This window comes from Sturnira hondurensis, unplaced genomic scaffold, assembly GCF_014824575.4.
Source record: "Sturnira hondurensis isolate 20B ecotype Veracruz unplaced genomic scaffold, ASM1482457v3 Scaffold0000780, whole genome shotgun sequence".
Lineage (NCBI taxonomy): Eukaryota > Metazoa > Chordata > Mammalia > Chiroptera > Phyllostomidae > Sturnira > Sturnira hondurensis.
In genome coordinates, this window is record NW_028073411.1 from 3,659,315 (window position 1) to 3,681,832 (window position 22,518).

General features: G+C 49.7%; 1 protein-coding gene and 1 long non-coding RNA gene across 2 annotated transcripts; both read left to right on the forward strand.

The window, feature by feature from the left end:
• Window positions 1-321: 321 nt before the first annotated feature.
• Window positions 322-8,922, forward strand: CCKAR (cholecystokinin A receptor). The gene is made up of 5 exons (XM_037050055.1): window positions 322-433; window positions 1,111-1,362; window positions 4,913-5,171; window positions 6,957-7,081; window positions 8,377-8,922. The coding sequence occupies exons 1-5, from the start codon at window positions 322-324 to the stop codon at window positions 8,907-8,909; spliced, it is 1,281 nt and encodes a 426-aa protein (XP_036905950.1). The 3' UTR covers window positions 8,910-8,922.
• A 10,095-nt stretch (window positions 8,923-19,017) lies between these two features.
• LOC118989748 (uncharacterized) lies at window positions 19,018-21,329 on the forward strand. The gene is made up of 3 exons (XR_005067079.1): window positions 19,018-19,102; window positions 20,595-20,677; window positions 21,289-21,329. It is a non-coding gene; the product is annotated as an uncharacterized LOC118989748 (long non-coding RNA).
• Window positions 21,330-22,518: the final 1,189 nt, after the last annotated feature.

The window sequence follows — 22,518 nt, forward strand, 5'->3', positions numbered from 1 at the left end:
AAGGGTTAACACAGTCAGGCTGTGCTCAGGGCCCTCCGCGGGCCCAGGAATGGGAGGGGTGGGTCTGGAAGGTGGAGCAGGCTTGGCTTGCATCGGCTGCCTTTTCCAAGACAGGAGTGCAAATGCTTGCCCAGCTGGACAGAGGGCAGTGAACTCGAGTTTCATTTAGGAATGGCTGCAAATGCCCACACCTGGAGACCCCTGCGTCCCCGCCCCTCCACCGAAGGCCGCATCTGGGAGACGCTCTGGTCATTAGAGTGAGTGAGTGACAGTGAGCAATCTGCCAGCTCGCCGGTGCTGGGTGGAAAGCCGCAGGCAAGGATGGATGTGGTCGACAGCCTTCTTGTGAATGGAAGCGACTTCACTCCTCCCTGCGAACTAGGCATCGAAAATGAGACGATTTTCTGCTTGGATCGGCCCCGTCCGTCCAAAGGTAGGCAGCAGAGACTGTTATTTTATTTCAGAAAACTATTAAGTGGAGGGAGAAATCAGCAAAGGCAAGGCTGATAGAGAAAATACGACCATGTCCTCGTGAGACAAGGCTGGATAAAGTCGTCTGTTCAGAAGTTTGGATAAGAGATCAACAAGCAGAATGGAGTCAAATATTCTCACGGTCCCCTCGGGAGAGTGGGGACCAGCATCCAGAACTTGGGGGAACAAAAGCAGCAGGAGGGGACCCTGAAGTGTAGCAAGAAGGCAGGACAAGCAAGTGTGGAAGCTCCAACTTACGAGCATGCTGTCACTATCTAGCGGTCACCTTTTCTCCGGGCAAATCCGGCGTGAAGAAGTGATTAAATAATGATTAGCAGCTAGGAAAAAGAAAGCAAACCCTATTCACCAGAGAAGCTTTGTTCTTAAGAAAGTGGGTCCCTGAGTGATCCTTCAACAAACCGACCTTTTAGAAGCAATAGAATCACCACTCCCCGCAGTTTGTTTCTGCAGGATATTATCTGAGCAGGAATAGCTTGGCTTCAAGAATCACACCCCTGTGTGGTGGGCGGAGGGGGGGGGCGGTCGGGAGGAAACAGCTGTTGGCTTCATGTACGAAGGTTTTAGCATTCTGCTCTCATAACCTCCATCCCTCCGTCCTGTCCCTGCTCCTCTCTGTAGAGTGGCAGCCAGCTGTGCAGATTCTCTTGTACTCCTTGATATTTCTGCTGAGCGTGCTGGGGAACACACTAGTCATCACGGTGCTGATTCGGAACAAGAGGATGAGGACTGTCACCAACATCTTCCTGCTGTCCCTGGCCGTCAGCGACCTCATGCTCTGCCTCTTCTGCATGCCATTCAACCTCATCCCCAACCTGCTCAAGGATTTCATCTTTGGCAGTGCTGTTTGTAAAACCACCACCTACTTCATGGGTGAGTTACCACAGGTGACTATTTCCGGAGCTCACCCCAGACCCCACTCAGTCCCAGACCTTCCCAAACCCCTGACAGCCTCAGTGGAGGAGCCCTGCTGAATATAAGAGATGAAACATCGGGCTGTGTGGGACCGTGGGCCAGGACACAGGTGCTGGCTGCAGGGCAGCTCAGTCCTCGCCATCCCCAGCAGCCAGTCCCCAGGGGTACGTTTCAGAGGTCGGTTTCTCAGAGTGGAATAAGTTGATAAGAAACCACAGAAGAGGATCGTTTGGCCTGTTTCTGTTAGAGAAAGACAGATGTGCGTTGCTCTGTCGCCTTCTGAAAGCCGTTGATTGCATCCTGGGCTCTACCCAACCCGAGCCATGGCTTTGGGGTGGTAAGGGAGGTGCAGGAGGGTTCTTTCTGGTGTTGCCCTTACTTTCCTGGGGAACAGGGGCTATCTGCAAAGCGTGCTCATCCCAGCTCTCAACTCCCTGCTGTGGGTTCACTTTCCAGGCCTTGGCCTCGAGAGGGGAGTCAAATTTGCTCATGGGGGCGGTGGGGTCCCTAAGTTGACCCTGATTGGCCATGTGGCTCTCTGACTGTGCCAATCAAAATGATGGTGATTATGATGATGATGATAAAAATCATAAGAGCTAATATTTTTGGTACATTTTATGCACCTGATGCTATGCTTAGTGATTGTACTTCCACGATCTTATTTTATAGACCAAACACCCTAAGTACAGTTTTTTTTTCCACTGTCTCCCTGAGGAGGGAACAGAAGCACAGAGAGGCTCATCACGTGCCCCTGGACCCGTGGGTGGGAAGCAGCAGAGCTGGGGGTTGAACCCGGATCCGTAGGCACACTGCGGTGAATGAGTACACTTCAGCAGTCTGCCAGCTGCGACAGCACTCCCGAAGCTGAACAAAGACATATCCCTTGTCCCCTGCCTGTTCTGAGGACTAGTTGGGAAGAGGAGAGGTGGGAAATGGGAGGGACTGGTATTTGTCCTGACTGAGCCTTGCAGAACACCCAGAGCTGAGTTGCGCTGGGCCAGTCTTCACTGACCAGAAAGCTTTAATAGCCTGTATTTCTCCCCGTTGAGGAAGTGGGAGCCAGCACTGACAAAACGATGACAAATTCGTGACCTGCGTGCCACAGACGAATAACCAAGAAAGTGTCACTCTATGTCGCAGTCCTCTGAAAATGAAAACAGACTACAAAGGAAAAGGATCGCTGGTCAACAATGAAGCAGCATTTCAGAGCACTGTGGGCTTGAAAAGCGGTCCCTCTATACCTTGCAATAATATTATTTAAGACTCTTAAGCCAGGATAAGTGTAAGGAAATTTAAAACTTGCTAAATGCCATAAAATCGTTCACGGTAAAACAGTTAATTTTATGTGAATTTCACCTCAATAAAAAATGCTTTTAAAAATCACTAAAATGAAAAGCAAGATGATCCTGAAAGTGTTGGCAATGTTGTAATGGTTTTGCTGGATGTCCGATTCCAGCGATTATAGTTCTTAATTTTGAGTTCTTTCCAATGCCATTGCTAGCAGTCAACATTCATTAACTCCTAATATGTAGTAAAAAAAGGGATGCTTGCCTGGTGGTGGGTTTATAATTACTGTGGACCCACCATATAGACTTGACCCTGAGGAGTTAGGGGCTATGTTCTCCAATCTCAATGTCATTGCCTCCTTAGGTCCAGGGAAATACAGCAAATCCCGTCTCAGAGCGTGAGTTTTAATTGGGTTTGCCAAAAAGTCTATTACATTTTTTCTGTAAAACAAAACACACATTTTTTTCATTTTCACAAATAACTTTACTGATTTGGATATTTTAAGTATGTCGGCTAACTCCCACTATTGACTTTTAGTGGGTAGAGGCCAGGGGTGCTGCCAAACACCTTCCCATGCATAAGACAGTCTCACAGCAAAGAAGTATTTGGTCAAAGTGTCAATAGTACCAAGAAACTTTGCAAACCACTTTGACATGTTTGATCAGTCACAGCACCTTCTCCACGCACTGCACAGATCTTTCTTTGCATTGCAGTTGTGTTTTTACCTTTCTTGAAATAATAAAGCATAATGTGCCTAAAATGTTGTGTTTTCTTCGACCCTCAATAGTAAAATGGATGCACAAAAATCCACCAATTTTTTTTTATTTTATTTTTTAAGATTTTATTTATCTTTAGAGGGGAAGGAGAGAGGAAGAGAAACACTAATGTATGGTTGCCTTTCGTGCGTCCCCTGCTGGGAGTTGGCCTGCAGGGAACCGGCCTGCAACCCAGGCATATGCCCTGACTGGGAATCGAACCGCGATCCTCTGGTTCGCAGGCCTGTGCTCAATCCACTGAGCTACACCAGCCAGGGCCTAAAAATCCACCAATTTTAAGTTTGTTTTTACTGCATGCTGATATGACAGCTGTCACAATACAATCTAACAAAATTGTTTCAAATGAAAGACAACTAAGCACTACCAGAGCCACTATATAGAAAAAACCAAATGAACTTTTTGGCCAACCCAATATTTAATGATTTGGGGATTAGAGTGTTCTTTAAGTCTCTAAGAGATGCTATGGATATTCTCCCTAGAAAAAGAACATTTTCATACACAGTCTCAGAGAATTAGTTTATATCCACGTAAGGCCCCAGGCTAAGAACTTCTGCTCCCAAACTCAGATCAAGTCTAAGGTTTAAAATATCACTGTCAGAATCAGAAGAACTGACAGAATTCATGGATGAAAAATTAAAGGGAGTCTTAAGGGGATATGAGCCTATAATAAGCAGACACACGTGGAACACAGAAGTTGAGGAAAACTAAGCTTTTTTGCCTACAGCTCCATGCCTCTTTTTAAATGAGATGCTTTGATGTCTTGCTCACTGCTGATGCATTCTCAATCCACAAAACACAGCAAAGCAAGAAAAATATGAGGAAGACCCTGGTCCCCCATCCAGAGAAAAACCTTGAGTTCTAGTGTGGAGTCTTCCTCTTCAACCTTGTTTATTGTGTTTTTTCAACAGACTGCATTTTAAAGTTGGAATGTCTCACTCCTACAAACAGTATGTACTAGAAATCTTTGGAAAGAGTGTTAATGCCCTTAGCTCAGACCCCAGTGACCTTGTAGGGTCACAGTCCTTGAGAATCTGGGCGATGAGGTCAACTTAACTATGCAGATCATAACTATGCAACTCAACCGGAGCTTGCCTGAGGGTCACTCTGTGACCTCCCCTCCCAATCTCCTCTGTGGGGTAGGAATACATTTTACCCACTTGGTTATTTATTAGGGAAACAGTGCAAGAAGTAGTTAGGTTGTAATCCAAGTTCAATATACTTATCTGAAAGTGGGCAAATATATTCCTTTAACTGCATTCTTAAACCCTTTTTAGAACAAAGCTGGGAATAAGCCATTTTTTAAATATACATACATGAAATTGCCTTACCCTCTGAGCAATTTCCTCTTGATATCAAACTTGTGCTGATCAGATATGCTTAAGCTTACATGCAAATAAACTTTGGGTTTCAGAGCCTACAAAACCAACTCCTTTGTTCCTTCCCAGGCACCTCCGTGAGTGTATCCACTTTTAATCTGGTCGCCATATCTCTGGAGAGATACGGCGCGATCTGCAAACCCCTACAGTCCCGGGTCTGGCAGACGAAATCCCACGCTCTGAAGGTGATTGCAGCTACCTGGTGCCTCTCCTTTACCATCATGACTCCGTACCCAATCTACAGCAACTTGGTGCCTTTCACCAAAAATAACCGGACGGCAAACATGTGCCGCTTCCTACTGCCGAACGGTGTGATGCAGCAATCCTGGTAAGGCTGCCTGGTGTTCATTCATTTGATACCACTTGGTACAATTCTGCAGTTTTCATTAAAACCTCGAATGTATTCTCTGGAGTCGCTGGGAGATCAGTTTCCTGAAAACACTTGGGGAATCATTTTAACCTCTTTCTAGGATAACAGTAGTAGCAGACACTTAAGAGTGCTCTATTTTCAATGTCAGACACCTGTTCATGCAATTAACCCTCTCAAAATGTAGATGCTATTATCGCACCCATTTTACAGATGTGGAAAGTGGGACATGGGAGGTAAGTGTTCAAATCACAAACCTAGAAGAGACAGAGCCTCTGTGCTTACCCACTATGCAGTGTGTCTCAGGTGACTGAGTAGGGCTTGGAGCTAGATAATTTGGGGGGCTCTGATTCTCTAAGAATTGAAAATGGAGGTTGAGTCCTAGATCCCGGGTGGGTTTTCTCAGCGCTGCAGCGGTAGGCTTGCACAGAGCACTTTACCGGAAACAAAACGGCAAGAGTCTAATCCCTGTTTCTTTGCTGGGTGACATTGGATGAGTTCACATAAGCTCTCTGGGGTAGAGTTTATCTACACAAGGGCTTAATAATACAGATAGTTTTAATCTACCTCATCGTGTGGCTGTAAGATTAAAATGAGAGTGTGTGTATAAAAACATCATTAAATATCCTTTAAAAGGCTGCACAAATGCAGGGTATTATGTCACTAAATTCCAAGCATGTTTCAGAAGCAGGGAGCTAGACATTTCAAAATGGCTCAAAACTGAGATAATCTTTCTTTGCCTTCCTTTTCCCCCCTTCATTTCAACCCAGTAACACACACACACACACACACACATACGTACAAAGAATGATGTTACAAATGAAAGGGACTTGAAAAAGAATCCTATCAAAACATGTCCAACTGAAATGAGAAATGGCCCAGACACCATGAGCCTCTGACAATTTTATGGCCTCCCCGTGGAACCCTACACATACCAGATCACAGAAGTAATTTAGGGGCCAGACTCCTAAATGAGGAGACTGGGATGCTTCGGGAATCAGATGTTTAGAGACAGCAGGGCTCTGCCGCACCAGGCGCGAGCGCGAGCACGCTGCTGTGCCCGTGTCAGGAGCAGCCAGAATTCTGTCCGATGCAAACCCAAGGAGACTACTACCATTCCCACCTGTGCTTTGATTATTCTCTTGTCTCCAAGTCAGCAAAGGGTACATTGATGTGCTTAAGAACATGGGTTCGAGAATCATAGTGCTTGGGTGGGAAGCCCACCTCCATCAGAGCTGTGTGACTTTGGACAAGTTATCTAAGTCCCTTTAAGTCTCAGTTTCCTTAACTGTAAAGGAGGCATTTTGGTAACACTGCCTACCTCAGAGGTTATTATGGGAGTTAAATATAATACTATCTATATAAAATGCTTGCCCTAGTGTGTGACACATTACGTCTTCAATGAATGAAAGTGCTTGGAGCGTTTTTTGTGGGTTTTTCCCCGAAACAGCTTTATTAAGACAAAATTCACATATTTTTAAGCTCTCATTAGTTTTATATATAGACTTGTTTCAGGCACAGAACCATACCAAACCTTTCTAGTTTAACGAGCCCTTCATAAGAGATTTTATCTGGAAAAAAAGTAAATACCTTCTAATGAATGACATGAAATTTCCAAGGATATTACATGCTAGTGATCACTGTTTGCTCAGACTAGTTATGATGGAGATGACCCCTGTTTCTTCCATCCCATCCAAGTTTGAAATAATAGATTGCTGGTTATTGGATTTCTCTTTATTTTATTAGGCACACGTTCCTGTTACTCATCCTCTTTCTTATTCCTGGAATTGTGATGTTGGTGGCATATGGATTAATCTCTTTGGAACTTTACCAAGGAATAAAATTTGACGCTAGCCAGAAGTCTGTAAGAGGTAACTATCTTTTAGCCGTCTGTCGATGCCAAAAGATCCAACAGCTTGTTTCCTGCAGCTTAACTAGATACACCCACAGTACAATGGGATTTTCAAAAGGACAGTCAGGCTGTGTCATAACTCGCGGTCGTGAGACCGAGTGTCTCTATTTCTGCATTTGTGCAGTGCGGCAATCGCTCCTCTCAAAAGGGTGCCCAGTGGAATAAGGTGAGATGCTGCACACAGACCCCCAGTTGGAAGCAAGGACCCGTTTGGCCCAGACTTTCTGTGGTGGTGTATTCAAACGGACCTCCTTCGGCAGCCCAAGCTAATTGTTAACTCCCATCCCCCAGTCAGTCTCCTCCCGCCACTGTCGAACTGCACTTGTCACAAAGCCTGACCCCAGCCCTGTTCATTCCAGTCCACTGTCTGCTTAAATTTACCCCAGCACCTCCGCAGGCGGACGTAACTTCTTCCCTTTCTCACTCTACCTCCCACTTCGCTCTTCGCCCAGCACATAGCTTAGCCTACCCAAGGCCTTTGTTTGGGTTGACTTTGGTGCATAACCTAGTTCCTCATAGGAAAGGCGGTCTGGAGGCTTACCAAGTGAGCCGCGAACTTTCCACGGGGAAGTCGGGGGAGGGGAGGGGGGAAGGAAACGAGTGTGAACATCCATTCCTTAATCACTTTTGGTTCTTATAATCTACACAGACTTCAAGTGCTATGTACCATATGATGTATGACAAATGGCATATTGATATCTGCCATTTTGTTAGTTTGAAGCAGCTTTACTTTTTTTTAATTGTTGTTCCAATACAGTTGTCTCCATTTCCCCCCTCTCCCCATCCACCCCGCCCCATCCATCCCCACCTCCCACCCTCCATTCTACCCTCGATGCTTTGGCTTTGTCCGTGGGCCCTTTATATATGTCCCTAAATGACCCTTCCCCCTTTTCTCGTTATCCCCTCCCCCCTCCCATCTGGCTACTGTCAATTCGTTCTTTATTTCAATGTCTCTGATTCTATTCTGCTTGCTTGTTCGTTTTGTTGATTAGGTTCCATTTATTGGTGAGATCATATGGTACTTGTCTTTCACCGCCTGGCTTACTTCACTTAGCATAATGCTCTCCATAAGTAGCTTTCCACTTCTGGGGAAAAGTAGTATAGGTCAGATATCCACACTGCAGGCTCAAGGAAGCCTGCCCCGTTTTTCAGATCAAGTTGGGGTTGGCTCCCTTGAGGGAGGGGCTGGTGCTCCGTGCCTCCCATCTGGCCCCACCCACCCTGAACAGTAAGTGATGTCACTTGTCCACGCAGAAAGGAAAGCAAGCAGCGGTCGATACGAGGACAGCGACGGGTGTTACCTGCAGAAGGCCAAGCCTGCACGGGCGCACGCGCGCACGTTGGAGCTGCAGCGGCTCTCGGGCAGCGGCGGCCGAGTCAGCCGCATCCGGAGCAGCAGCTCCGCGGCCAACCTGATGGCCAAGAAGCGGGTGATCCGCATGCTTATGGTCATCGTGGTCCTCTTCTTCCTGTGCTGGATGCCCATCTTCAGCGCCAACGCCTGGCGCGCCTACGACACGGCCTCCGCCGAGCGCCACCTGTCGGGGACGCCCATTTCCTTCATCCTGCTGCTCTCCTACACCTCCTCCTGCGTCAACCCCATCATCTACTGCTTCATGAACAAACGCTTCCGCCTCGGCTTCGCGGCCACCTTCCGCTGCTGCCCGCGCCCGGGCCAGCCGGGCGCCAGGGCAGAGGTGGGGGAGGAGGAGGAGGGCCGGACCACCGAGGCCTCGCTGTGCAGGTACTCGTACAGCCACGTGGGGGCCTCCGCCCCGGCCCCGTGAGCTGAGCGGGCGCCGCCCTGCAGAGCCCAGGAAGGAGGAGGAAGAGCGAGAGGTGGGACGTGAGGAAGGAGAAAGGCTCCATTTGCTGTGCGGACTCTCCACTGGCCGCTTCTCATCCTGCTCATCCTTCATCCAAGGCAGCGCTGTCGGGATGGGGACAGAACTCGGTATCCAGGACGTTCAAGGTAGGACATTTTCGGTAACGTCCACCGTCAGGCAGACAGAGCTCCGCGGGCCTGAGCCGGGAGTCCGACGGGGTCCACACTGCGGATGAAATTGCCAAGTGCCTGTCCCGTTGGGAACGTGGAACGTACCGAGCTCTAGCAGGTTCTAGCCTCTCCGAGGGGCTTTCAGTCCATAGTGACGCACTTCCACGCGCCGCCGACGCTGAGCTGCTTTGCCCGGGGAGTCTGTCACTCATGTACATTCTGTAGCCCCCCGCCCCCCACACCCACCGTGCCCACTAAAGGGAAGAGGAAGCAGACCCTCTTCTGGCTCTTTCTGTAGTGAGAGAACAGCTTGACTTTTACCTTCTTGAGATCGGTCAACGGCATTCAGAGACAGACGTGCATGCCAGCATTGGAATAGCATAAGGAACTGTCTCAGTGATAGAATTTGGAATTTATATATATATTTCTAAAAATTACAGAGGATATAAGGCAAATAGCTGGATCCAATGGTACCCTACTTCTGTATAAGGAACAGTAAGTGCCAGAAGGTGCACAGAAATTTTTTTCTACTTTAATATCTGTTGCTTAACTCCACTTTTACATGGTGATATTAAATCCCATGGCTTAATACCAGATTAATTTTTCAGACTCATCCAGCACTTCCTCTTTTCCAGAAAGACCTCCAGGTACAAAGGAGAGTTGTAACCCCTGCGTATCTGGTGGCTAGGGATGGGCGCATGAGCAGTCGGGCTCAGAACAGACACTGGCCTGTCTGGGCTCAACAGCTTTTGAATGTCAAAGATGTCTATGCCTTTAAATACAATCCATGTACTTGCCAATAATTGTACTGACTTTATGTGCATGTGTAAGCCGAACGTATATATCCCTCATATATAAGTCTATATTCTTTGGTGTGTTAAAAAAAAAGTGATTGGATGTTGGAATTCAGCAAGTGTTACACTTTTATGTTTCTTTACAACAGTTGAAGTTCCATGTGAACTTTTCTTTGCAAAATTAGTGTTGAAATCTCTCTCCCCCAATAAGAAATCTCAATATAAAATAAGATGTAAGCTACACATTTAGATAACAAGAAATGCACTTCTAGCATAGACTGTGTCAGTTAAGTCTATCCCAGTACTTCTCTCTTGGGGGCCAGGCAAGTGGCCATCCTTGTCCTGTCTGCTTAAATAAATTAACACAGACATAAAACAGCTTTGCATGCCAGTTCGGGAAGTAAAAAAACAAACAAACAAAAACCCCACAAAGTAAGCTCTAGCTTCCCTGGCTCCAAGCATCTGACAATTGAGCTTTGCTTGTTCTTGTTTCCATGGGGCGGTAGCTGTCCATGACCCAAGCCTGGCCACTGGTGTCTATTATAGAGGAAAAAAAAAACAACTCGGAAGAGAGAAAGGGAAGAAGGCTGGTGAGCGGTGATGATGAATGGAGGAAGGGACATTGCATGATTTGTTTTAGCTGGGAGGATGGGAACATACTAAAGGAAAAGAGATTTGAGGACATGACTCCTTATTGTAGGAGTCAGTCCTCCGATGTCAGTCTTTCTATTCTTCAGACTCCAATATAATGTTGACACTTATAAGCCATCATCTCAAAGATTTCAAAGTAAAAATTCAGGTGACTAAAATATGTACTGCTAAAGGGTAATGATAAAAGGTAAGAGAAATTGAAAATTTCTCCAATATTTGAGCAAGTCTTACAAAATCTACAAATTTTCTGCTAAAAAAAGGAGCTCTTCCTTCTGACAGTGTTAGCAAATAAACCAAGATAAATTAGCTGCCCTCCCCACCGCTTTCTTGGGAACTTCTGTGAGTTCCAAAGCTGTAAAGGTATAATAACCTAAGAATAAGCTGTCAGATTTAGCAGATCAAAATACTCATTATCTGGTTAAATTCTAACTTCAGATAAACAACAAATCAATTTTTAGTATTAGTACTAATATCCCATGCAGTAAATACATTCATATAAGATAATTTTTGAATCACATAAAGATATAAACAAAATTTCCAAGATACAGACCAATAAAACACTTCTCTCCACTAAATTTCTTGGAAAGTCTTTTACATAATGGAAGCTTAAAAAAACAAAATAAAGAAAACTGAAATTAACTTTCGGAATCTCTGCCTGGCCTTTGGGAATGGTACTATCAACAGGCTAATTTTACTTTTTTTTGGTAAAAAAAATTAAAACAAAGTATTCCAGTATTTAACATGTATTAAAACATTGCAGTATTTTGTTGAGCTAGCCACCCTTATTTCATGCCAAAGTGGATTACCAATTTGAATGTGAAATAAAATGACCAGTAGAGTTAAGAAAATAGTTTCACCAAGCTTCTGGGATGCTCTAGTGTCTTCTGGTAGCTTCCGCTCATCGGCAGAGTGGTAAGTTACGACCCGAGTGCAACTTCGATCTTTTGAAACCGTGTGTCCCGTGGCTGCTTGCGCCCCAGTTACCGGTCATCGCTCACTACAAACATGCAGCGGTGAATGCACAGTGCATGCTGCTGTGTGGCTGATGTCACGTGTCTGTGAACGCTTAACCCGTGTGCCCTCCATTCCCTTACCCTGTAATCTTCGTGAGGCCAGTGATGGTAGCTTTGCAACCTCCACCGTGTTTCCTTCCAGGATTTAGCCAGTAGTCTGCGCACCTCGAGTGCTCAATAAATCTTGTGCCTGACTGCTGCTCTGCCTCCTGTGCTTTTGGGGGACCCTCTTTCCATCCGCAGCGGTGATTCTCAGCCAGGAGGACATGTTCTCGGGAGAAGGGGGCAGAACCAGAATTTCTGGAGGGCTTTTTCCCCACTGAAATCTTATGGCTGCGTGAGCATTTGCAGCCTCTGATTTTTCTCTGTGTGTGTGTACAACTAGAGATGTTACTAATGGGACAGTGTAAGGCACAGATAAAAAGGTATTAGGGAAAAGGAGAGACACTGCACAGTTCCACCCACATGGAATCTCTGAAGTCGTCAAGATCTTTGTAACCAAGTGGAGAGGCGGTTGCCACAGTCTGGAGGGGGCAGGAGGGGTTAGTATTTAATGAGCGTAGTTTCCGTGTTGTGAGGTAAAAAAAATTCTAGAGACCCGGTGCACAACAATGTGAAGATGCTTAACATTACTGACTGTGCGCTTAGAAATGGTTAAGGTGGTAAATGTTCACATTGTTTGTTTTTTAACAATAAAAGAGTGGGGATAGAGGGTTGGGACCCCTGGTGTATAGCATCCCTCTGCTTTGCTCCTCCCTGCTCCCCTTTCCCTTTAGAACAGTAGGACACCGTGACCCTGCCCCTAATCCATGCTCAAGTACCCGCCCACTCATGATGCCGGTGCATATTATTGAAGCCCCACTGGCCCTTAGCTGTCCCAGCCCTCCCGCACCCCATCCATTGCTGCCCCATCTGGCAGCCCCTCATCTCCTCCCTCGGGGAGATCCCTCTGCATTTTCAGGTGAGATGTCTCTCACCCGCTATGTGCCTGACCGCTCTCCAGTGGAACACAGATTCTGGGAGTTCTAAAATAGCCCCCACAGCTGGGGGCCAGTCCCACAAGGCCACACCCCACCCCAGCTCTTAGAAGCCCAGCCTGGGGGGACTCTTGGGTCCTCCTCCTTGTGCAGGAAGAGGGGTCAGGCAAGCATAAATCGATGAGCGCCCAGCACTGGTCCCGGCACATGACAGGGACGCAGTGAGTGTGAGGGGAGGAGGGCGGGGAACGAAGGAAGAAAATTGGGTGGAGTCGCTCCTCAAGGCCAGTCCTTCTTCCCTGCGCCCTTGGGAAGGGCACGCCATCCTAACCACAGGCTGCCGTCATTGTGAGTGCCCTAGCGCTTGACAAAGGGTGGGGCCGACTGGGCAGCCACATTGTTTCTCAGCCTCCACACTGTACTCGGTCCTGCTTCCAAGTTCACTGGCGACAGTCGCCTCCTCTGAGGAGCAAGAGGATGGATATACCATCGACTGCAGGTCTGGAACTCTGCGTCCCAGTCTCAGCCATATCACTAACGGGCTGCGTGGCACCAGACACACCTTACAGCCTCTCTGGGTGCCTGTTTCCCTGTGCAAACTCAGGGGTTGTTGTTTCACCTCTGAGGCTGTGCGGTTGGTGGTGGGACTTGGATGCGCTCTTTGATTATTCCACGCCCTCCTGTGACCCCAGAGGCTTCCCATCCACTTTGCAGTTAGAGGAGCCCCCTGGTACCCAAGCACATAGGCACCTCTGAGGACATGTGACTTCCAGGACACCCCTGCCAGGGGCCCCGGAGGAATCAGACAGCTCTCTCAGCCCCTCTTGGTCACAGCTGCCCAGAGCAACCCCAGGGAGGCTGGTCCCTGGGCCCCCAGCTGCATCCCTGCTGAAAATCAGGGACCGAACCCTCAGCTGCAGCAGAGGCAGCCCAGGTGAGGGTGTGCACGCTCACTAACGCCTGTCGTGTGCACTGTGCATTCGCGAGTGACAGCCGGTGACCACAGACACCCACAGGAGGGATGAATGACTGTCTACCACATATGGTTTCCAATTTCACCCTCCAAATGAGGCATCATTTTCCACATCTCACAGGTCAACAAAGGTTCAGAGGAACTGGTAACATGTCCAAAGTCGGGTAGCTGGTAAACAACAGAGACAGGAGTGGGCCCCCTTCTAATGCCAGTGGCCTGCGGTTGGGGTTAGGTGACAGTTGGTGGTCTAAGTACTCAACAGCTGGTGATTTCCCTTCCTATAAGGACCCCGGGAAGAGGATCTGTCTCCTCATCCTCCCTCCCCCGACCCCCAGACAGTTGCTCCCACCCTGAGCACCTCTGCTGAGGAGCATTCAGAGCTGGCTTTCTGCACTTGTGCCCTGGAAACTGCCATCCCCAGGGTTATTTTTAGAAAGCACACTTTGCTACCTCACTGGGAAGCCAAGAGATACTATCAGTCAACAAGCTTTCACCTCTTTGGCAAATTGTCAACATGATTAAGGTAGATCTCATGTCTCAGAATCATCAGAGAGCAGACAGTAGAGGCCCACTTATGCCAAGGGTGGGGGCGGGGTGGGAGGAGCTGGGGGGGAGTCCAGTTCCCAGGAATAAATCGTGGTGAATCTGTGCTAGACATAACAACCTCACTCCCTTTTGTTAATTTTGGGTTTAGGGATAAGTTTATATCCCAGTTCTAGCCAGTGATGCTTAACAATGTACCCTCCCATTTTTAAAAAAACGCCTTCATCTGTAACAGTGTGCTGATTTCCGCGGTATAATTACTCCATGGCCAATTTCCAGGTACCAGTGGGACATGATTGAATGGGGAGCGTGGGCGAGATGCACAGCTGCACACCGTTTCGTGGTAACTCCACCATGCCGATACAGTTAACATTGAGAGCATAAAATAAACAGCGAGCGATACATTTTGAGTGTTTCTTACCAATTTCCTGAAAATTTAACAATTGACCTGTGCAAGCCAATAAAAGCCAAGGCTAACAGACCACTGGTTCTACTCAGTTGCTAAGACAGATCATTTGTTTCCCCCCCCAATTCATGTGTTGACAGCTAACCCCCGATGTGATTGTTGATGGGGTCTTTGAGGGGTCATTGCATTATGAGAGCAGAGCCCTCGTGAATGGGGTTCATGCCCTTATCAGAGAGAGCCCACAGAGCTCCCACACCCGTTCTTCCCTGTGAGAGGACACGGTGGGAAGACGGGCATTTGTGATGACCCAGGAAACAGGATCAGACCAGACACTAAGTCTGCCGGTGCCTTGATTGTGGACTTCTCAGCCTCCAGAACTGTGAGAAGTAAACATTCGTTGTTTCATCCACCTGGCCCAGGTGTGTCAAACTCATTTTCACGGGGGTGGGGGGCACATCAGCCTCGCAGTTGCCTTCAAAGGGACGAATGTAATTTTAGGACTGTGTAAATGGAACTGCTGCTTTACTAGGGCAAGGAGCTCGGTGCTGCTATGGGTAGAAACAAGGTGCCTGGCTGGATAAAACAAAGTGGAGGGCCAGATTTGGCCCGCGGGCCTTGTGTTTGCCACCTGTGCCCTGCCTATGGTATGTTTGTTCCAGCCGCTCAAACGGACTAAGACATCAATTAAATGTAGGAAGTCTGCTCAGGGTTTCTGGGATTGTGGGCCAGTTTTGCTACACTCGGTGACAACCCCAAAGCGTAGCAGAGCGTGGTACTTGAGGGCTTTCCAAACATGTTTGACGCAAGACTCCCTTATCTATAAAAGAGAGTATTTGGACCAGATCGTTTCCAAATTGTAACAGAGAAACCTCCTCCCCACCCACCGAGCAATTTTGTATCAAAGCCCATACAAAATAGGAAAGAGATAATAGCTTAGTTGTCAAGTAGAAGGAAGGGGGGCTATGAGACAGCTCCTTGACGTCTTCGTGGAATCCCTGGGGTTCTCCAGAACCTGGCTCAGAAGCCGCTTACGCATTAGCTCCATTCCAGGACCCATCCTGTGTGATCCTGGGGTCTGCAGGATCAGCCTGTTTCCCATCAGGACTAACGAGGAACTCCAATTAAGCTTGGCCTCACGAGTGCAGGGCCTTCATGTCCAGGCCTGCTGTGCTCTTGGTTTTGATCAGCGTCTGTTAGGCTCTCAATTACAAGCTCCCTCAAGCCTCATTCAGGCCCATCCCGCCAGACGCCCCCGCTGTGGGCTGCAGCCAGCACTGCAGCAGCCCAGCGAGGGCCAGCGGGTGCTGGGGGTGTCCTCTCCTACAACCCAAATCACTCCCTGCCCCACCCGGAGAGGCAGCCTCTTCCAGACTGGCCTGTCCAAGCAGTCGTGGCCAGGACCCTAGGACGATCCGGGATGACTGGAGTTTCCCAGTATTTCCAGCTGAACAGAGGCAACCCCAGCTGGGCTCTACCTCTGCATTAAAGGTCTGTGATTTCATAGATGCCAAGCCCCGCCTCCAGGGTAAACCACTGCAGCAAGGTCCACCCCCAGCTCCCACCGTTCCGGGTCCTCAGCCCCGATTTGACGACAGCAGCTCAGCTTGTCGGCAACACCCAGGGTGCCCTTCCCGGATTTTGTGCAGCCAGGGAAACGACGCACAGAGAGATGACCATGGGAAGAGACAGCTAGAGGGTGATCATCAGCAAGCCAAGGAGAAGCCTCAGAGGAAACCAGCCCTGCCGGCACCTTGACCCTGAATCTGCAGCCTGCAGAACTGTGGACAACCAATTTGCTGTCGAAGCTCCCTAGCTGACACCTCCCCTCCCCGAAGGGTGCAGGGGCTCAGAAGGCTAGCTCAGAAATCAGCCCCAGCTGGTCACAGCTGGTCACAGAAGACGGAACCCCAGGGACGCCCCTGCCCTTCCTCAACACCAGCAGGAACTGAAAATACACGCGAAGGCCTCCCGCCCACTCCTCCATCTCCTCCCCTCAGCTGCTGCTGTCTTTCCCTCTAATTCTGTCCCTCAATAAGAAAACAATCAGGAAACAAATACACGAGATGGGCAGGTGAGGACACTAAGGGGATTTTGGCTGAAAAACTCCCCTGAGCGGGACCAGCAGCTCCCAAGACCTAATTCTGCAGGTGTCTCCGTGGAGCCTTCCTGGCACAGGGTTGGCAGATAAAGGGCAAGATGCCACCGAGGTCTGCCTTTCAGGTGAGCAGTGAGTAATGTTTTCGCAGAACATGTCCTGTGCACTGTTGTATCATTTGCTGAATCTGACAGCCGAATCCAGGGGGTCAGCGGAGCAGGGGCAGGGAAGGAAGGTCCAGAAGTGGGCTGACAGGCGACAAAGCCCGTGTGATCCAGAGCAGCCCACACAGGACGGCGGGGTTGGCTCAGAGCGGGCCCGGAGCCACTTTGGGAGAAGGAAAGGGCTGCCTGCCTCTGCATGTGTGTCTCTGGCAGGGAGAGCCTGCCACCGTCCCTGCCAGCCCTCACTCGGAGATGAGTCAAAAGATCCTGCTTGTGTTTGTTTCTGTTGCTCAAAACAACACGAATGTGTTATCTCACAGTTCTAGAGGCCAGAAGTCTGAGCTGCATCTCCCTGAGCTAAAACCAAGGTGTTAGGGGGACAGAGGTCACTCTGGACAATTTAGGAGAGTAACCATTTCTTACCTTTTTCAGGTCCTTGAGGCCTCCTGTCCTTTTCATCTTCAAGGAGAGCAGCACAGCATCTTCTAGTCAGCCTCCACCCCCCTGCTCTCCCTGGCCCCTCCTTTTCTCTTTCCTTTCTCTCTCTCCCTCACCCTTCCCCATCTCTCTGCTCGCACCACCTCTGCTCCTTCTCTGACTCTGATCCCCCCTCCCGTCTCCGCCTATAAGGCCCCTGTGATTACACTGGTCCGTTCCACCTGGGTACTGGTAACGCACCCACAGGTTCTGGGAATCAGGATGTGGACGACTTCACGGGCCTTTCTGTCTGCCCCAGTGTCTCTCCCCTGAGACAGCTGCCACCCGGCCAAGGCTGCGGTGAGGGGGGCACGGAGTGTGACCAGGCTCCACGGCTCTGGGTAGTCACAAGGACGGTGCTGGCAGTCAGGGGGCTGAGTCCTGGGGGCTGAGGCTCAGGCACAGACGTGAAAGGCTGACGGGAAGGCGGTGGTCCCAGCAGCAGGAATGTACAGCATCGGAAGCTGAAATACCATAAATATCCACACGCAGGCCCGTCTCTCCTGAATCCGCTGCTCAGCCTACCCTGTGGAGACCTCTCTGTTACTCTAATGTCGCCTGAAATACTGTTTTCAACCAGGCTGCACTCAGTTTGCGCGGAGAGAGCATGATGTCCTTTCTCCGAGGTCACCCATGTCTGCCACAGCTCCACTGGCAGACCCCTGGGGACAGAGACTGTCACGTTAGAGCAGTGGCTGTGTTCATCGGTGACAAAACACCACAAACTCAGAGGCTTAAACAACGGAAGTTCATTTCCGTACAGTTATGGAGGCTGGAAGTCCAAGGTCAGCATGTCGGCAGGGTTGGTTCCTCCTGAGGGCTGTGAGGACAGTCTGCTCCAGGCCTCTCCCAGTTCCTGGCGCTTTGCTGGCAGTCACTGGCGTTCCGTGGCTCATGGACTGATCACCCCATCTCTGTGTGTATCTTCACATGACCTGGTTGGAGCTAATTATGTCTGCAATGACTCCATCTCCAAACAAGGTCACATTCTGAGGTACCAGGGGGTTATGACTTCACATACGAATTTTGGGGGCACACAGTTCTACCTGTAATGCCAACACAGAGTTTTCAATCACCTGATTTCACAGCTCTGTGAAACGGGCACAGATAACTGTGCCCATGAAGTCCTGGCCCGTCTCTCCCTGTGTTCTCATAAAATGCACCGTCCCTCTGGTCCGTGGCCTTGTCAGAACGCACCTTCGACATCATGTCTCTTCCTTGCCCTCACGGCTCCTTAAGGCAGGTTTTATTAACCTCACTTTACAGTCTGGACTCACAGTGAGAGGCCCGCCCAGAGCCACACCCCTCATGAAGAAGGCGGAGTGCGTATGTGTCCATTGGACCCCTCAGACGAGGGGCAAGTCAGTAAGGCTCAGGAGTGGGACTCACCAAGGAATGCCCCCCGTGGGGAAGTGAGTCCCCTGTAGGGAATCAAGTAGGGGCCTGAGTCTGGACTCTTCTCTGAGTTTGGTGCACGAAGGGCTGCCGGCCAGGGAACAGGTCGCCGCGCACTGGCAGGTGGGACGCGTGAGGGAGCAGAGAGGCCAGCTTCCAGCGCCCGAGGAAGCTCCGCCTGGGCCTGGAGAAGGAGAGCAGGGTCTCAGGTCGCGCTCGCACGCTCACAACGACTTCACATTGGCCATTCAAATCTCCCAGATACCACTCCACCCTGCCCTTTGAAGGTGTAGGTTCTTATAACTAGATAAATAGGCCAACTCCCCCAGGGATTTCCTGGTAAGAAGTAAAAGGATGTGAAACCTTGCCTCTCAAACACCAGTTTGCAGGAGAACGTGGGAAGACTTTAGCACAGGTTCCCGCCTCGTCCTGACAGCCTGGTGTGGGTCCCAGGACCGTGCCGGACTCATAGACTCCGCAGGTGGTATTTCCGCAGGTGGGTCATGGGATGCGCTTTCAGAATCTCTGTTCTGGAACTTTCTGTACTTTAGCAGGTTTGACTCCCTGTTTCCCAGGACAAAAAGTGATGGGCAGCAGCTCTTACCCCAGCCGCCTACCTGTGAGCCATTAGGGGGCGACTGAGTCACAGGCTGGGACTGAACTAGGAGTAAAGGGGTCCAGACAGGGGAAAGAATTTTCCACAGACTTTGTGGGGTAAATGAAAGAACTGTGGCATGACCAAGGAGAGCTACGCTGGCTAATTTAGCACATCCTAGCTAATTCGGAGCGTACTTCTCTACGAACAAGCAGGAAGGCGGCACGGTGTGTATAGGGCAGCTACAAGGAAGACCACCGGGTTCATTTCGGATCCTTCTGCGGGCCAGCCGAGTCCTTGGGCAAGTGAACAACCCCCGTCTGGACCTCAGGACCTTTGTCTCTGAGACCGCGGCTGTGGGGGGTGTTGTGGGAGGCCAGTGTCCACCTCTGACGGAAGCGGAGAGTAAAGGAGGTCGCTTACCCCCACAAAGGCACTCAAAGGGGCCAGCTGACCTTGTTCACCAGTGAGTCTCAGTTGGGATCGTTACTTTGGCTTCTGGCAAGCTCCGTAAAGAGGAAAATGCACACAGTCGATGCTCAGTGAATATTTGTTGGCTTCAACGACGCACCCACCCACCACCACCTGACCACGCTGCTTTGCCTTTGTTAGCCTTGCTGGGGTGTTGCTCCTGTCTTCAGCCATAGGGCCAAAGCACCGAGGGGAGAGCGAGCCTGGTGCTCTTTCTTGATCTTCCCCAGGGTCCTCCGCCCAGGGTTTGCCCAAGGTAGGTGCCCATGGCACCGACCAGCCCCCAGGTCCCTTAAATGAAAGCCCAGATGGAGATGAATTCCACGTGACAGGTCTGTCCTTTCCCCAGCCCCTCCCCCATCCTTTAAAAGTGGATTCACCAGGGCTTCATTGCCCATGAAACCGGGAAGGCCATGCTGCTCATTCTTCATTCTGAGGCTCCTTCGCTATGCTCATGACTTAGTGATAGACGCTTGTGCGCTTCTCCCTCCTTTCTCAGTGCCCACGTGGTGCACGAGTGGATGGGTCCAGGCAGCAGCTGCCCAGCTGCCCTGGGGAGCGAGGAGGTCAGGTTGGCAGCCCCGCCCCTGGCAGGCACCGCAGAGCAGGTTTCCCAGGGGTGAGTGTTTCATAATGTGAACCGGGTCCAGCTGATTCACTAGCCTCCGAGGTGGGCGGCAGGCACTCTGCTCTTGCCCACTGTAATCAGGAAACGGCAGGACCAGGGGAAGAAAAATGCTGCTGTCCCGCAGCCCTTGCCGGTCCTGTTCCTTTATTTCCCTAGGTGGGTGCCTAGCCGCCAGCAAACTTCAAGATCAAAGCCAAAGGTGAGAGGCTCTGCGCATGCCCACTGCAGAGCAAACAGGGAAATGTGTTTAGGTCTGCCCTTGTCAGTTCTGATCTGTCAATTTCTTATTTTTAGCTGGGCCATGACAAAATACACTGATTAACTATGAAAATAACCACTGATATTGAATTTCCTGTGGGAAAGATAATCCCGTTAAGGTGAGTCTGAAACTGGAGCTCCTTGTCCCCTTGTTTTCACAGGGGGGATTTTGAGAAATTCAGGTACCATGTACAATGGCTCGGTTTTTACCCCGAGGGATGCTGGCCCTCCAGTATCTGAACCAAGAATATAAAGGTCCAGAGAGGGAAGTGGAATCGGATTGATTTGGGCCCAGAGAAACAGAGTAGGGCCTGGTGCCCTGAAATTTAGGACAAGTGATGGGAAATCCTTCACAGAATGAAGTTGTTCTGGTGAGAGGGTAACAGGGCCTACAGACGCCGGCCCCTGTTTGAGATTCGTTGTCCTAATTCTGTGAGGACCCAATACAGACGAAGGGGAGGAGTTCACTGGGAGGGACCCTGTGAGGTTGGGGAAGAGGGCCTTTGATACCCCGGCTGCCTGTGGAAGATTCCATTACCACCCACCAGCACCCTTCCCCTGGGCACCCACGCCTTCCCGTGGGAAACACGTGCTTTCCTGCTCCAGAGATACTGAGATGGACTGTGGCTTCTTTGGCCAAAATAATTGGGGGGGGGGATGTGATAGGGAGCAAGTTGTGAGCCCTGGACTGAAGAGGCGTTAAATGTTTCCATTCCTCCTCACTTTATAGCCGGTCCCAAAGGGATGAGAGACACATGGAGCAGATTGGGGACCTTACCCACCAGTGAGAACCAAGACCAGCAGAGCCTAGCACAGAGCAGCTGAGCCCAATAGACACTCGAGCAGGAAATAAGTGCTCAACACAGGTCACTGGGTTTTGCATGATTTGTGGCAGAGTGTCACCGTAGCGATGGCCGACGGATGCACTGCCCTCTTCCTCATTTCCCACGACCTCTCTCTGTGTGTCTCCCACCCTTCACCCGCTGCCTTCTCCCGGTGAGTTCTTTCGCCCAGAAAGGTCTGAGGCCAACTTCTTACCTCTTAGACCAAGTTTCAGTTACAGGCTTATCCCTTCCAAATACTCGTGCTTTTTCCAAGTCGAGTTGCTGGTAGGATTTCAGGAATCAGCAAGTGGGTGAGAAAGGCATTTGCAGACGGGGGACATCATTGTTGGCTCCCCTGACTTCGCATTCCCAGCAGCCTAGGGTGAGGCAGACCCCAGTATGTAGCTGACTTTTTAGGAAAACTCAACTTTCTGACAGACTGTTAAAGAAGGTCTCAGCAAAAGCCACGTTTCTGTTTCATTCTATCATTTCCTGTGAAAAAGCTGAAGAATGGGTTGGCAATTCTAGTTGGGCGTATAAGGACCTCTCCTCCTCCCCTCCCCTTCCTTAAAGTTTGGCCAGATTCCCAGTCCAAATAGAGCATGTGTTCAGGAAGATGATTAATGTTAGCAGAAGTTTCCAGAGAATCTTTCAGGGCCCTTTGTTTATTAAATATAAAAACCCATGTTTAAGTATAACGTCAAAGGTATGACACAGACCAACACAATCCAAGACAGGCTGTTGGCTCACCTTCAGTGACTAGATGTTCTTCAAGTTGTGACTTTTGGGCTCAAAGCCCCTAAAGATCTCATTCTGCTCTCAGAAGGGGCTAGCAGAGGCTGACAGGCTGAGAAGGGCCATCTTTTTCTCTCCATCATCTGTTCTTAATGGCGAGGCTGCGGCTTTCTCGTTGGAGTCTAGTGCATAGTTGGGTCACAGTTACTCTCGGTAGAAGTCAACCACTCCTGACGGCCTGGCCTGGCATGGACACCACGACTGTGTTCTCCCCTAGAATCCCAGCCTCAGGTGATTTATTTTTTTTCTTACTAAAGACTTACCGAGAACCTGCTGTGTGCCAGGCTCGGCGTTGGGACCCGGGGACACGTGGAGTACAGGTAGCTTCCGGAGGTAGAGAG

Bases quoted from the DNA above. Each gene is read 5' to 3' on its own strand.
- CCKAR (XM_037050055.1), top strand. From the start codon at position 322: ATGGATGTGGTCGACAGCCTTCTTGTGAATGGAAGCGACTTCACTCCT. The intron at 1,363-4,912 runs GTGAGTTACCAC...GTTCCTTCCCAG, and splicing joins AACCACCACCTACTTCATGG to GCACCTCCGTGAGTGTATCC. The intron at 7,082-8,376 runs GTAACTATCTTT...TTGTCCACGCAG, and splicing joins TAGCCAGAAGTCTGTAAGAG to AAAGGAAAGCAAGCAGCGGT.